The following is a 14561-nucleotide window of genomic DNA, read 5'->3' on the forward strand; positions in this document are numbered from 1 at the left end:
AAAGGCTATTCGAAGAAAGTACTGAAGTTCTACTTCATAGACATTAACCTTAATTGTAATGATTGCCTTATTACAATACAATAGATTGTATTGTAATAATTAATTTGCCATTTCAACCTAACAATTTTAAGAAATGTGCAACTACTTGTAAAGAGGGATTCAAATTTGGCACATGCACTGTACTGTTTCATTATTCAAATTCCTTATCATTATTCTTCTTTCTCACTGATGATTTTACAAAAATATTTGTAGAATATTACATTTCACTGTGGCACATATGTGAATGTTTAATTGTATATAGAGGCTGACTTCATCAGTTGTCTTATTATTCCATAATGCAAAACATTATGGAAGGGTCCCAGAAAACATACCTATAATATTAACGACAAAATTTTTGCATTGCTTTCAAACCCTGTATCATGTTTTCTATCCTTATTTGCGCTTCCAAAGAGAGAGAGAGAGAATATTTTCTCCTCTCAATTCCAGGTATATACAAAGTTCCTTGCATCTCCACCCCCTCCCCGTGTGTATGAGAGAGAGGGGCGGGGAGAGAGAGACTCCCATCCATGAAAGATTGCAAACTTTTACATTAATACTGTAGGTGGACTAAGGATTTTTCCTGTTTGTATTAATTTTTTTTTACTTAATCTGGAAACTGTGCTTCAGAGATTGCACATGGAACTTATTCAAGCCACTTAGGCTTCCACTAAAGAGGGCAGAGGTGGTCTCACACTGCACAATGGAATTCATCTCCCACCTAAAGAAAATCAAACATCCATGTTCAGTGCAGGATTCAAACTTGTCGCCTGTTGTTTGGAGAGCATATATGCTAACCAGTATTTAGGCTTATGTGCTGGTTTAAACTGATTATTAGGTTTAATGGAATGAAGAGTAATGGATCTTATATTTTGTCTTAGTCACAGAGATATCATCAAGAATGATGTCTAGTTGTATTGACAGAAGATAAGGAGCCATCTGTCATCACTCCAGGTGAGCATCCATCCAGAAAGCTGGCTACCCAATTACAGAAGTGAGAGGGAAGTCACCATGCCAGAGAGTATCCAACCTGAAATCTCCCAATTTTGACCTCCTGTGGCTAAAAATCACCCTACCTTATTCTGTTGAATTCAATTACCCTACTTTATTCTATCAAAATCGGAGACTTCAGTGTCAACAACACGACCTGACTGCTGCTTCCAACTGCACAGATCAAGCAGGCAGAGAAGCTGAGTCTTTTGCAATCACAAATGATCTCACACAAATTGTCTACTTGTCCACTAAAATGCCAGACAATTTTCCTCCTGAAACATCTTGGATCTTTTCCTTACCAGTGACTCATCTAAGTACATTGTGAATGTTGTCTGCCCCCTAGGCAGCTCAGACCACAATGTAGTGCAGATCTCTTCCAGCATGGAGCAACACATACACAAACACTCACATCCACATGTTGTATGGCATTGCTAGAAAGCCAAGTGGGATGATCTTTGCAACTTCTGTGCCTCATTTTCTTGGACAGATTACTGTTTCCAGCCACCTGAGCATCCTATGTGCAGAAAGAATCACCAAATCATCTTGGTTATCTTGCAGGTATGCTATGGTTGTATAAAAGAAGTTGCGGGCTTACAACAATTGGCTTGCATCCAAAATTCCATCTTCCTGTATGGTCGACACCAAAACCTGAAATAGCTGCAAGAAAATTATTCCCACATCAAAAACTGATTTTGAGAGAGCTAAAAGCAGGAAACTTGCATCCTTCCCAAATGGCAGTCATGCCTTCTGGCTCTAGCCAAACTATTAGTTATAACTGCTGCCCAGCATTCTGCCAACCACTATTACACCTGGAAAAAGCCGACCTCTTGACTTTCTACTTCTCCAACTCTTGCATAGCTGTTCATGATAAATATCACCCAACTATTCCAAATGCTCATCACTGAATGCTGCATTTGTCCTTTTGCCAGAAAGAGATTAAAAATTTTTTTTTTTACTCAAACAGGATACCAAAAAATCTCCTGGTCCTGATACTATCCCTCAGATTGTTCTAAAGGTTTGTGCCCCAGAGTTGACTCATTTTATGCTGCCTATTTACACTTTCTTATTCCACTTGTATCTATCCTGCAGTCTGGAAACTATCCCACATACAACTTCTTCCTAAGAAGGGTAACAAATCTTTACCTTCAAATTGCCACCCAATTTCTCTCACCTCATTCCATTACTTCTTTCTGAAGTAATGGAAAGAACCATCAATGGCTAACTCCTACGCTACCTTGAAGACTGTCACCTAATAAATGACCGACAGTATGAATTCTGTCACTGTCAATCAACATGGGATCTACTAACATATGTCGCCCATCTCTGGACGAACACCATGCAAAGGTTTAGTGAATCTCAAATGATTGCTCTTGATATCTCCAAGGCTTTTGTGACCAAGTTTGGAACAATGGCCTGTTTAGAAAACTCCATCATTCGGTCTTCCCCCTGACTCCTGCAATTGGGCAACCAACTTTCTGGCTAGTTGCTCACTTAAAGTGATGGTGGATGGCTCCTTATCTTCTATCTGTATGACTAATGCTGGGATCCCACAAGGCTCTGTTCTCTCACACCCACACTCTTCTTTTTATACATAAATGATCTACTCCATTCAACTGCCAATCCAGTACACAGTTTTGCTGATGACAGCACATTGCACTCTTCCTTTTCAGTTGACAAACCCTGCAAAGTACAAATCGCTACAACCTTCATAACTCTAACTGCTACTACCTTAAATTCCGATTTTCCAAGCATTCATCTATGGGGGTTTTGGATAACATTATAAATTTCAACATTAGCAAAATACACCTCTGCATTACTTCCCACAAAAAAGAACCTCTTCTTCCAATTCTACTCTTGACATTACTCAAATCTCTATTCAAGATGAGATTTACCTTCTTGGAATAACTCTAACCTCTAATCTCTCTCTCTTGGCTCAAACATATCACAAATATTGCCTCCTCTGCATCCCAAAAATTAGGCTTTCTCTTTCGCTCAAGGTGTTACTTTAACTCCAAACAGCTCTTAATCCTGTACAAATCACAAATCTATCTGACCATTGAATACTGCCCTCATATCTTGGGTGGTGTCCCTGAATGCTTCTGAAAATACTGCCTTCTATACAGAAAAAGAACAGTTAGATTAATGACCCCTCTCCCACTAATACACTCCACTCACTTTCAGACAGGCATTCAGTCTCTGCAGCCTGCATCTTTTGTGAATACTTCTATAGCTGCTATTCATCAGAATTGGCATCAATAATTCTCCCATCTTCTTACAAATCTGTCCAAATGCGTGCAGCAGCAGCTAACCAACTTCCTCTCACAGTTCAGCTCCAAACCTACAGGATAAAATTTTATCCCTTCTGCTGCTGCCCTCTGAAGTAGTCTTCAACATGTGTTTCCCACAGAATACAGTCTAATTGCTTAATGGCCATGTTATCAGCATAGGTAAACTTTTGACTGACTGTTGAAAGGATGTTGCTTGTGTACAGGTTAGTAATCAAAAATACAGCCATCCTAAATGGATATAATCCTAAAACAACTCAAAAAATCATCAGTCACTTTCTCACACATCAAACCAGACAAGAAGAAGGCCATAGGATTCCCATACCTTACGTCAAAGGCATCTCCGAACGTCTTTCTAAAATTATGAAAAAATACAATTTTGCCACTACTTACAAACCTATCAACCAAATTTACAACTTGTTACCTTCTCCTAAGGACAAACACTCACCTTTGATGTTGCCTGGGGTTTGAGATTCCATGCTCATGCAAATTGTCTTACTTTGGACAGACAGGTAGGTCTGTTCAGAAACGCATCTTGGAACATCAAGACCACATTCATCTCTTTAAACCGCAAAAATCTGGCCTCTCTCACCATGGAATTGAAAATCCAAGCCATAGGATCCATTGGGAAAAGTCTAAACTTTTACATAGATCTTTATATAAACATGAACATTTATACAAAGAAAGTTCTGAAGCCCTACTACACAGACCAAATTTAAACTGCAATGACATTCTTACTATTCCTAAAGTATGGGAAATTGTCATACAAAATTGTGTAAAATAATTATTATTAGTTTTTTTATTTTTTTATTTTTTACTTCTGTAACACGTTACGCACATTTAATGAGATTCTATTGTAATCATGCACCCTAACTGTATGTTATTCCTATTATTGTTCAAACTACTGTACTGATGATGTCCTAAGATACTTAGGATGAAATATTTACATTAAATAATTTTTACTGTGGTTAATACGTGTGTTTCTTTTAATTATGATCTCACCACAGGTTTCGTTATTTAAAAAAATTTACGATATCTGCCTAGAAGAATGTAAAAAAAAAAAACCAACTTCCAGCCTGACTGTTGATAGTAACATCTAACAGACCATGCTGTTTATGCTACTCACAGAAATAATTGATAAAAACTACCACTCTTCATTACAGCAAATTTACACATTATTTTCTTTGTAATTGGTATCTGCTTTTAAAAATTAGCCTAACCTAAATATATTTGGATATGTGAAACTCTCTATCGAAGATATGAGAAACAAATTCTAAGACCTCTTTCATAAAAATGAAAGCTACTGGCTTGTACATATAGAACACTCCCTTGTTAAGTTTTTTATTGTATCCCTGATCATATCTCTGTTGCAGACAAAATATTGGAATCATTAAGGCATTGCTTAATTTTATTCCTCTGTCCTCTGTTTTATTCAGTTTCATTGAGCTGTTGGCACAAGCATTAATCGAGACTTAAGCTGATGTATATATGCTTATCAACTTTTATGTAATTTTTTTGTTTTAATTTATATTTGGAAAATATCACTATGCTGATATCACATTTTCTGCATTTTCCCCTTCTAAAGGAAACTGTGAGCAAGAGGGTGAGGAGTGGTTTCTTTGCATGGAGGGTGGTTGAACCATGGAATGCATTGCCTGATGGAGAGGTGAGAGCGAGAACGGTCAATAAGTTCAAGGAGTGGTATGATAGACTTCGTGTTTCTTAAGGGGGGGACCTCCCCTTGATGAGTCTTGATAGACTTTGTGTTTCTTAGGAAGGACCTCCCACGATGAGTTTTTTGACTCCATGGAGGCCTGAATAATAATAATAATAGCCAATTTGTAATGGCTAGAGGAGGAGAGCTCTTGATTCAGCCATTCTCAAATGTTTTCTTTCTGGCTAAGAGATATTGATGTGCTTTCTATTTGGTCACATGGCTTCGACACTTCAAACTTTCCTCCTCAACAGGAAAGTTTTTCTCCACTGAAAACTTCGCTGTAGTCATGTAAGGTATACTAAATAATTACGCTTGAATTACATTGCATGAAATTAACCAATCTGATCTAAATAATTATACTTTAAGTATAACTCTTGGATAATCGTATTTCAAATAAGATTTGGTTTAATCTTAAACTAATGTTATTTCAAGAATTTTTTTGTTGATATTCTTAACTGAACCCAGAAAGATATGTTGCCTTAGAATAGTTTTTAGAATTTGAAGTTTTTAAGTTAAAGAAAAATTCAAACTTAAGGAAGCATAAGAGCTATTCAGGATAATGTGACGCATACAAATGAACAAATTGGGAGAATAAAAGCCAATAGTATAAATGTATGATAGAAAGAGGAGCAAAGAGTAGATCTTTTTACATGAAGAGTGACAAGCGAATTGAATGTGTTGTCAGTTCATACTGACATTAAGGGTTGATATGATAGGCATGTTGCTTGCTGAGTAAGACCTCCCAAGATGAGTGATTTCATTGACAGTTATTGTAATAATAATTAAATTAACATTTGTACCATTTTTTAGAGAAATTTTGGTCTGATCTTTCTTTTTCTGCTGCATTTCTGGCTTTCTATTTTTATCTGAATGTTTTTTAGTGTACTTATTCTGAGAAACAAGTGATTGACCAAACCAAATATGGGCACAGCTGTCAAGGTGTCTGATTAAGTCATTTTTGCAGCAGAATTAAAACCTTCTCATCTATACTTGTCAATAACATCATTGCAATAACCATGTAATATTCTAATATTGCAAACTGTATCCCAAATTTCAGCCCCTTATCTTACTAGATTCTATAGTGAAAATATTCCTACTCTGAAGGATTCTTTCTTAAAGGAAATTCCAGCTAGACTTGCTAGGTGACAGATGACCTTCACTTAATGAACACACACACGCTATATTCTGTATTGTAAGCCTGAAGTGTTGTTTAGTAGCCAGATTCCAGTTTGTTTTTGTTCCTTTTTTCATGCAGTGCGAGATACTTCTCAAGGGCATGCTATGGAAAACTAAAACCTCCTTTCTTCTTAAGAATACACATGATAATTAATAGTTAAGGAATTGACAGCGTACACTAGAAATATAAATTAAATCAACTTTAATATATACTTTCCAATATTTCGGCAGCGTCACGTTGCCATCTTCATGGGAACTTAAGATAAAGACACGTGCACGCAAGTACTACATAACAGCAAATGAGAAACAAAACGAGGAAGCTACCATTTTCCTAAAGTCCTGATGGTGCTCCCTGCCTGGCTATATTAGGTGTTCTTGGCCTTTGGGCTGAAGTTCTTCTGATGTGTTTCCCAAATTTGGGGCAGTCATGCATCCAAATTTGTTGAGGTTTGGCATGTTCCTAAGGGCTGAGGCTGATTCCATGAATAGTCTTTCATATTTGAACTTACTGCGGTGTATTACTGTGGCTTTCTTCCACCTTATTCTGTGTCGAGTATCCAGAGCATGATCTGCAAGCCCAGAGTGGCTGTATTGGTGAAATTGGATGTAGTCCTTGTGTTCTGAGATTCTGATATTTGCTGTCCTACGTGTTTGGCCAAAGTAGGGCAATTTACAGCTGCAAGGGACCTGGTATACACCAGGTAGGTCTAGGGGAAGTGGTTGGTCGTTAGTGGAGTGGATAAGGGATGCCAATTTTCTATATGATCTATAACAAGTGGTCAAGTTATGTTTTTTTAGGATTTTGTTGATATTTTCCGAGGTACTCGGATGTAGGGAATGGTGATGGATTTAGAGTAATCTTTTTTGTGAAGGGGAGGAGGTGGGTTATGGATATCTGGTTTTAGTATTTTTTTGGGGGGGGGGGGGTAGCCATTGGCTGAGAAGGTGTTAAGGATGTGATTTAGTTCAGTGGTTAGGGCTTGGTCGGGAAAGCCTTAAACTCTGCTCCATAAAAACCTACCATATGGCTTCGCTATGTTGATGATGTGTTTGCTATTTGGCCACATGGCCCAGATACACTCCTCTCCTTCCTAATGTTGGATTGCACTTCCTTGTTTTAACTCTGTTCTTAAACAAGTAATGAGTTGCTGGTTGATTACTAACTTAAATATAGAGAAATTTATATTTTTAGACTGTGCCACTCTATATCTAGATTAGTCTAATGAAATGTAGTAAAACCAAACATCAACTAAATTTATATCAGTATTATTTCTTACGTAGACTGAGTTTATCTCTTATGTTTGATGCTCCCACTAGGTCCGATAATTTCATGAACGGTGCAGTAAAGGAGATTCAGGCAAACACAATTTTAAAATCATTAAAACAAAACATTTAATTCTGGGTAATATATTATACATATAAACTCAATTCTGAGAACAAGATAATATAAATGTCTTAGCTTAACTGGTCACAACATCTTACAGATTCAGTCTGTGGGCATTCTGCTATTAAACTTATAGCTTTCACAATATTAAAATAACTTTTAATAGAGTTCAATATCTCAAAATCTCTTAGTAACAAATTTCACTATTATCACACAGTCAGTAAAGTCTCAATGCATTAATGGTGGCAACAACTGCTTCATGAGTATACACTTTCATACTTCATACTCCGGCTGATTTCAGCAAAAAACGTTATGGTTAATGTGGGGAATAACAGGAGGAATTACACATATATCTCTGCATTGAAGTAACATAAAATTGGACAGTTCTTACCGGATAAATCCTTTTCTCATCAATTTCACTATGGGCACACTTTATAACTATATTTACTTAGCACACTATGGCAACAATATTTAGAATAAATCTTCTCAATGATAACTGAACTATTAATGGTCGCACTTCATGTGTATAGACGTATTTGGATAAAGGAAAATGCTCGTTCCTTCTTTAACACTATTTGACCAATTCAGCTCTCTGTTAAAGTTCCATGAAACTAATGGAACACGTAGTAATCCTTTAACCTCTAGAATTATTCTCAGTTGCCTATTACTTTCCCAGTTTCCAATTACAGCACTAAAGTTCTAGACACAGCAATCCTTTGCATTCACTTTGCTGCCTTTAGTATTCTCGTCTGTCTGTGCTATTCTCATTGCTCTCGTGTCCCCAAATGGTCAGTTCTGAAAAAGAGAAGAGCCTCGGTTTTCTCCGCTCTCAGCTTATATACCTCCCTTCTTTTTCCTGCCCAAAATTGTTTCTCACGCTCTATTATGTCAAATCCTTCTCTCAGTTGAATACCATATCTCGTGATCCATGCACACGCTAGCTATTTCTAGCCCATCTCCATAGCAACAAACAAAATAAAATAAAACAGATATATTGCATAACATTATACTTTACATACTGGTAGTGATAAATAAAAAATCAAAATATTATAATTCACATAAGTCATATTAAACTTATATATACAATTCCTCATAATATCAAAATAAGGAATAATCAAAATAAACAGAATATTATTTCAATGCAAGGTCTTATCATTGCTAACACATAATTTAGATTAATTAATAAAATTTAATAAATAAACTCAAGGCAATTACATGAATAATAATTTACAATCATGGTATTAATATCAAATAATTTTTACAAGAATAGCCTTTGATATGTTGGATTCTGTAGGGAGTATTAATAATTTTAATTCTCTTCATTCAGAATCCGACACTAACACACTTAAACAACCAACACCCTAGAATCAAGTTCACCCTGGAAAAAGAGGAAAACAATAGCCTCCCCTTCCTAGACACACTAGTCACCCACCAACCTGATGGTACCTTGGTTTTCCCAGTTTTTAGAAAACCCACCCATACAGGCAAATACATTCACCAACAATCCCATCACCCCCTCACAACAATATGGATGGAGTTATTAAGACACTATTCATAAGGGCTAAACTAATCTGTTCAAATGACCAAGCCCTAACCACTGAACTAAATCACATCCTTAACACTTTCTCAGCCAATGGCTACCCCCCCCCCCAAAAAAAAATATACTAAAACCAGATATCCACAACCCACCTCCTCCCCTTCACAAAAAAGATTACTCTAAATCCATCACCATTCCTTACATCCGAGGCACCTCAGAAAAAATTAACAAAATCCTAAAAAAACATAACGTGACCACTTGTTACAGACCATATAGAAAATTTGCATCCCTTATCTGCTCCACTAAAGACCAACCACTTCCCCTAGACCTACCTGGTGTATATCAGGTCCTTTGCAGCTGTAAATTGCCCTACTTTGGCCAAACAGGCAGGACAGCAAATATCAGAATCTCAGAACACAAGGACTACATCCAATTTCACCAATACAGCCACTCTGGGCTTGCATACCATGCTCTGGATACTCGCCACAGCATAAGGTGGAAGAAAGCCACAGTAATACACCGCAGTAAGTTCAAATATGAAAGACTATTCATGGGATCAGCCTCAGCCTTTAGGAACATGCCAAACCTCAACAAATTTGGATGCATGAGACTGCCCCAAATTTGGGAAACATACATCAGAAGGACTTCAGCCCAAAGGCCAAGAACACCTAATATAGCCAGGCAGGGGGCACCATCAGGACTTTAGGAAAATGGTAGCTTCCTCACTTTGTTTCTCATTTGCTGTTATGTAGTACTTGCGTGCACGTGTCTTTATCTTAAGTTCCCATGAAGATGGCAACGTGACGTTGCCGAAATATTGGAAAGTATATATTAAAGTTGATTTAATTTATATTTCTAGTGTACGCTGTCAATTCCTTAAGTATTAATTATCATGTTTAACCAGTGTGTAATCCTTTCTACAAGAATTAAGAATATACAGTACTGCAGTTTTGTAGGCTAGCTGCCATATAGTATGCACACGAGACCAAACTAGATGGTAATGAATGATTATGTAATGCATCACCACCTTATAGTGTGTGTAGTATATCCTTCCTTTCTTTCAGCTATTTGCCAAAGTGTAACAAACAGTCAATAGTGGTATTATGGTAAAATAAAAACAGAAAAAAAAATTACAAAAACAGAACACTCCGCAAAAAACTCATATCTACATTGCCAGTATTCATGGTATAAATATAAATTTAAATGTTATAAGAGACATCCAGTCTTGACTCATCTTTCTGACCAAACCTCAAATGTCAGTCTAAGCAACACTGTACATTTGATTGTTCAAAATACACTCTGTACAATTCTTTCTTTGCAAGAACAGTACTTGCATCTTTGTGCAATCTGATGTCCATGCCAAAGAATGCAAAATCTAGACTTGGTTTTTCCCCTTTACTGGCTTAATGAATGAAAGAAATATACAAGAAAGTGACGATGTAAATGAAAAATGGAATATTCTGAAGGAAAGCATAATTACTGCTACAAAATTACATTTAGCCAAAAAAGAAGACGAAAGAGAGAAAACAAAGAAACCATGGATGATGGACAATATTTTGAGGAAAATAACAAAGAAGAAAGTTAGTTAATACTAAAGCAGAGGAGAAAAAAAAGCAGTCTAACGATTTGATAAGGAAAAAGGAAGAGTGGGTAGATGAAATAAGTAAAGATACAACAGCACAGGCAGCAAGAAATGACATAAAAGGTGTTTATAAAAACATTCATATGATGACAGGAAGGAGAAAGATGCAAAGGACTGGAGCAGTCAAGAATGAAAGAGGTGAAATTCTGACAGAAAAAGAGAGGATATTACAGAGATGGAAAGAATATGTAAGTAAACTTTATGAAAACAGAGAAAGAGGCGAAAATCAAATGAAAGAGCATAGTGGTCAGAGGCTGTACATCATGAGGGAGGAATTGAATCTAGCAATTCAAAAGATGAAAGAAGGAAAATCCCCTGGAATAGATGGTATACAGGTAGAACTTATATAAGGAATATAGGTGAAAAAGGTATGGAAATGTTATGGCAAATTATTAATGGAATTTATGAGGGACAAGAATTACCAGAGGAGTTTAGAAGATCAATTTTTAACCCCCATTCCAAAAAAGATGGGGGTTTTAGACTGTAACAATTTTAGAATGATAAGTCTTATAACTCATACAGCAAAAATTCTGGTACAAATAATTTTAGAGAGAATTAAGAATAAAATAGAAAAGAAATGAATGAGGAACAGTTTGGATTCAGAACCACCAGAGGAACTTGTTTATTAAATTTATTAAATTTATTAAGTTTATTAAATTTATAGCGCCTCCGTAGCGCAATTGGAAGAACGACGGTACATTGTGCCCTTCGATTGGAATAGGCCTAAGTTCGATTCTCGTCGCGACGGGAGGAATCTTTATCTGGTCGATTTCAATCGATGGTGAGTTAGCCGATCTCATACGGAGGTAGCAGGGTTTTTTCTCCCGGAAACTCGGGTTTTTCATCCCGCATACATACAAATCGGCCCTTCAGAACACACGCAATTTACAGACAAAAATTACTAGTTGTGGTGGTGTTGGAGGTGGGCAGTAGATGGCGTTGATTCGTAGTAGAGGTAAGGTGTAGAGACAGTTGAAGATGTCCTCCCGCGATGAGTCTTCGGACTCCTTGGAGGTATCAGGAATAATAATAATAATAATAATAACTAGAGAGGCTATAACTTGTCTAAGAATTATTTAGTGTTTTCTAAACACTAAACATGGTTTAGTGTTTAGAAAACACTAAACCATGGTGGAAAGTTGTTTTTGGGATTTTTAGATTTTGAAAAGGCATTTGATACAATGAAACATAAAAGGCTTTTTGACATTCTATAAAATATTGATGTAGACTCTTATGACTTGGAAATTTTAAAGAGATTATATTGGTTACAAACCACGTCAGTATGTGTAAATGGAGAGGAAACGGGAATTCCTGGTGGAGAGAGGAGTTAGACAAGGATGCAAGTTATCACCATTATTGTTTAACCTTTATAGTGAACAGATGCTTAGAGAGGCACTTGAGGATGTAGAAGAAGGTATAAAAATAAATGGAAGAATCATTAATAACTTAAGATATGTGGATAATGTAGTGGTGATGACAGAAAGTGAAAATGGATTACAACAAATTGTTCGAAGAATTGAAAACTCTTGTAAAGAGTACGGACTAAGGATTAACAAAAAGAAGACCAAGATAATGATAATGGGCAGAAAAATAGGAGATAATGTAAAGATAAGATGTGGAGGAAAGATTTTAGAAGACGTGGATAGATTTCAATATTTAGGTAGCTGGATCTCAGAGAAAGGAACTTCAGAGTTGGACATTAGAAATAGAATAGGCAAAGCTAAATTAGCATTTATGGAAATGAAGAGAATTTTAATAAACAAGAATATCAAAATAGGTGTTAGAGTTGGAATAGTTAAAGCAGCAGTTTGGAGTATTGCAAATTATGAAAGAGAAAGAAAGAGAGATATGGAAAGAATTAATGCATTGGAAATGTGGTGTTATAGAAAGATGGAAAAGATTAACTATACAGAGAGAATATCAAATCAAGAAGTTTTAAGAAGAGTTGGGATGGAAAGAACACTGCTCAAGAATATTATGCAAAGAAAGACCAGATTTGCAGGACATCTTCTGGGAGGTTCTTTGGGACACCTGACAAGAACTATATTACAAGGGAAATTTGAGGGGAAGAGAAGACGTGGAAGATCAACTAGCGAGTGGTTCAATGACATCGTGGAATGGACTGGTTTAAGAATGACGGAGGTGACAGACAGAGAGAAATGGAGAAGAACTGCTCAACTGCTGCAACTCTTTTGCTAGAGGGTTGCAGCAGATGAGCTACCGGACGACGACTGGCTTAATGTTTTATAATCCCATTCAGTTACATTCATCTGTTCATCATACTACTTTCCAAATTCTATGAAGTAATGATCTTATGCAACTAGTCCATCTATCAACCAGAATGCCAGATAATTCTTTTCACTTTTCTTAACCATTTCTCTTTCCAGATACACTATAAAGGTAATCTCTACTCTTACTAACTCACACCAGCTTGATGTTGTGTAGAATATTCAACTGACTAAATTAACAAAAGCCTAAAAGTCTTATAACTTTTAGTATCAGAAACTATTAAATGAAAAGATGATAAATATCCTTATTACCAAGTAAGCAAATGTATATCTTTTGAAATTTTAAGTTTAAAAATCATACTTTAAAAGATCCTGGGCAGTTCATTCTTGTAATCAAAAGCCTTTTATAAAAGGCAAATCTGTTGCTCTTAGTTAAAGCCAAAGCAACTGGCCTTCTCAACTTTTATTGCTTTTTTGTAATTTCAACCCAAAAAGCCATTTTACATATTTTTCTAACTTTAACAGTGACATTTAAAAAAAAATTACTTTTTAATTTTTAATAAAATTTTTAATAAAAAAATGTATTTTAATAATAAAAGTAACAAAATTATTTATTAGAAGAGTGCAAATTAATATGAAAGTTTACTTTAATATAAACTTTTTTCTTACTAGGTTCAACCACCACATGAAAGCACACCGCCAGAAACAATAAACATGTTTCATGTACCATCTCAGAATCGGTAATTACAATTAGTGTGATTATAGATTTTATAGAAATTAGATTTTATTTTTTTAAAATTAATGATTAAATGCTAAGAAATTGTAGGTTTAACTTATTAATAAATAAAGCTTGAATTTTTCTTGTAAACGTAAACAAATGCTTCATATTACAAGCATTTTTTCACAGTATGCAATATTGCTCTTTTATTTAAATGCATTGGTAATATTATATATATGCATTGGTAATGTTATATAGAATTATATATATGTATGTATATATATATATACACACACACACACTGGGGGATGGGGGCACCAGCCCCCTGAGTTCCAGGCTGGTAAGCTGGTAAGACAAAAAACGTGACATAAAAACTTTTCAAATTTCGGCTTATCTTTTTATATATAGAGTAGATATATATTGGAGTGTGTAGAGTAAATTGTTTTTACATTTCCATATTTGAAAACTGAAAAACCATTAATGCTTTGAATGTTGAAGTATTTCTGGAGGGAAAAAAGTTCTCATTGGCAGTAATCTTATTGCCCGTAAGAATTTTTTCAATAATATAAACAAATTGATCAGATATTCATCTGTATTTACACTTAGAAGAAGCATATAAAAATTGAGAGAGTATATGATGCAGAGAGAAAACAGAAGATATTAAGGAGATTTCCTAAAACTGAGAGATATATGGAAAATACCTAGTCTTTGCGATCTATGATTTTTTTTTTTTTTTCCCTCCCCCCATTGCAAATAGACAATTTATGTGTGAACTTGGTGATGTCTAGAATATGCTATAATAGAACCACATTATATATCGATAAGAATTATTTACAAGTCTCTAA

General features: G+C 35.6%; 1 protein-coding gene across 3 annotated transcripts in view; it reads left to right on the forward strand.

Moving 5' to 3' along the window:
* Nucleotides 1-14561, forward strand: part of LOC150106351 (glycerol-3-phosphate acyltransferase 1, mitochondrial-like) — a 318076-nt gene that overhangs the window by 116706 nt on the left and 186809 nt on the right. For all 3 annotated transcript variants that reach the window (XM_090393091.1, XM_090393090.1, XM_090393089.1), the window contains one exon: nt 13671-13738. In XM_090393091.1, the coding sequence (XP_090249217.1) occupies nt 13671-13738 (68 nt within the window). The remainder of the gene's footprint in view (nt 1-13670; nt 13739-14561) is intronic.

This window comes from Typopeltis vanoorti, chromosome 5, assembly GCF_054136105.1.
Source record: "Typopeltis vanoorti isolate ZY-2024b chromosome 5, IOZ_Tvanoo_1.0, whole genome shotgun sequence".
Lineage (NCBI taxonomy): Eukaryota > Metazoa > Arthropoda > Arachnida > Uropygi > Thelyphonidae > Typopeltis > Typopeltis vanoorti.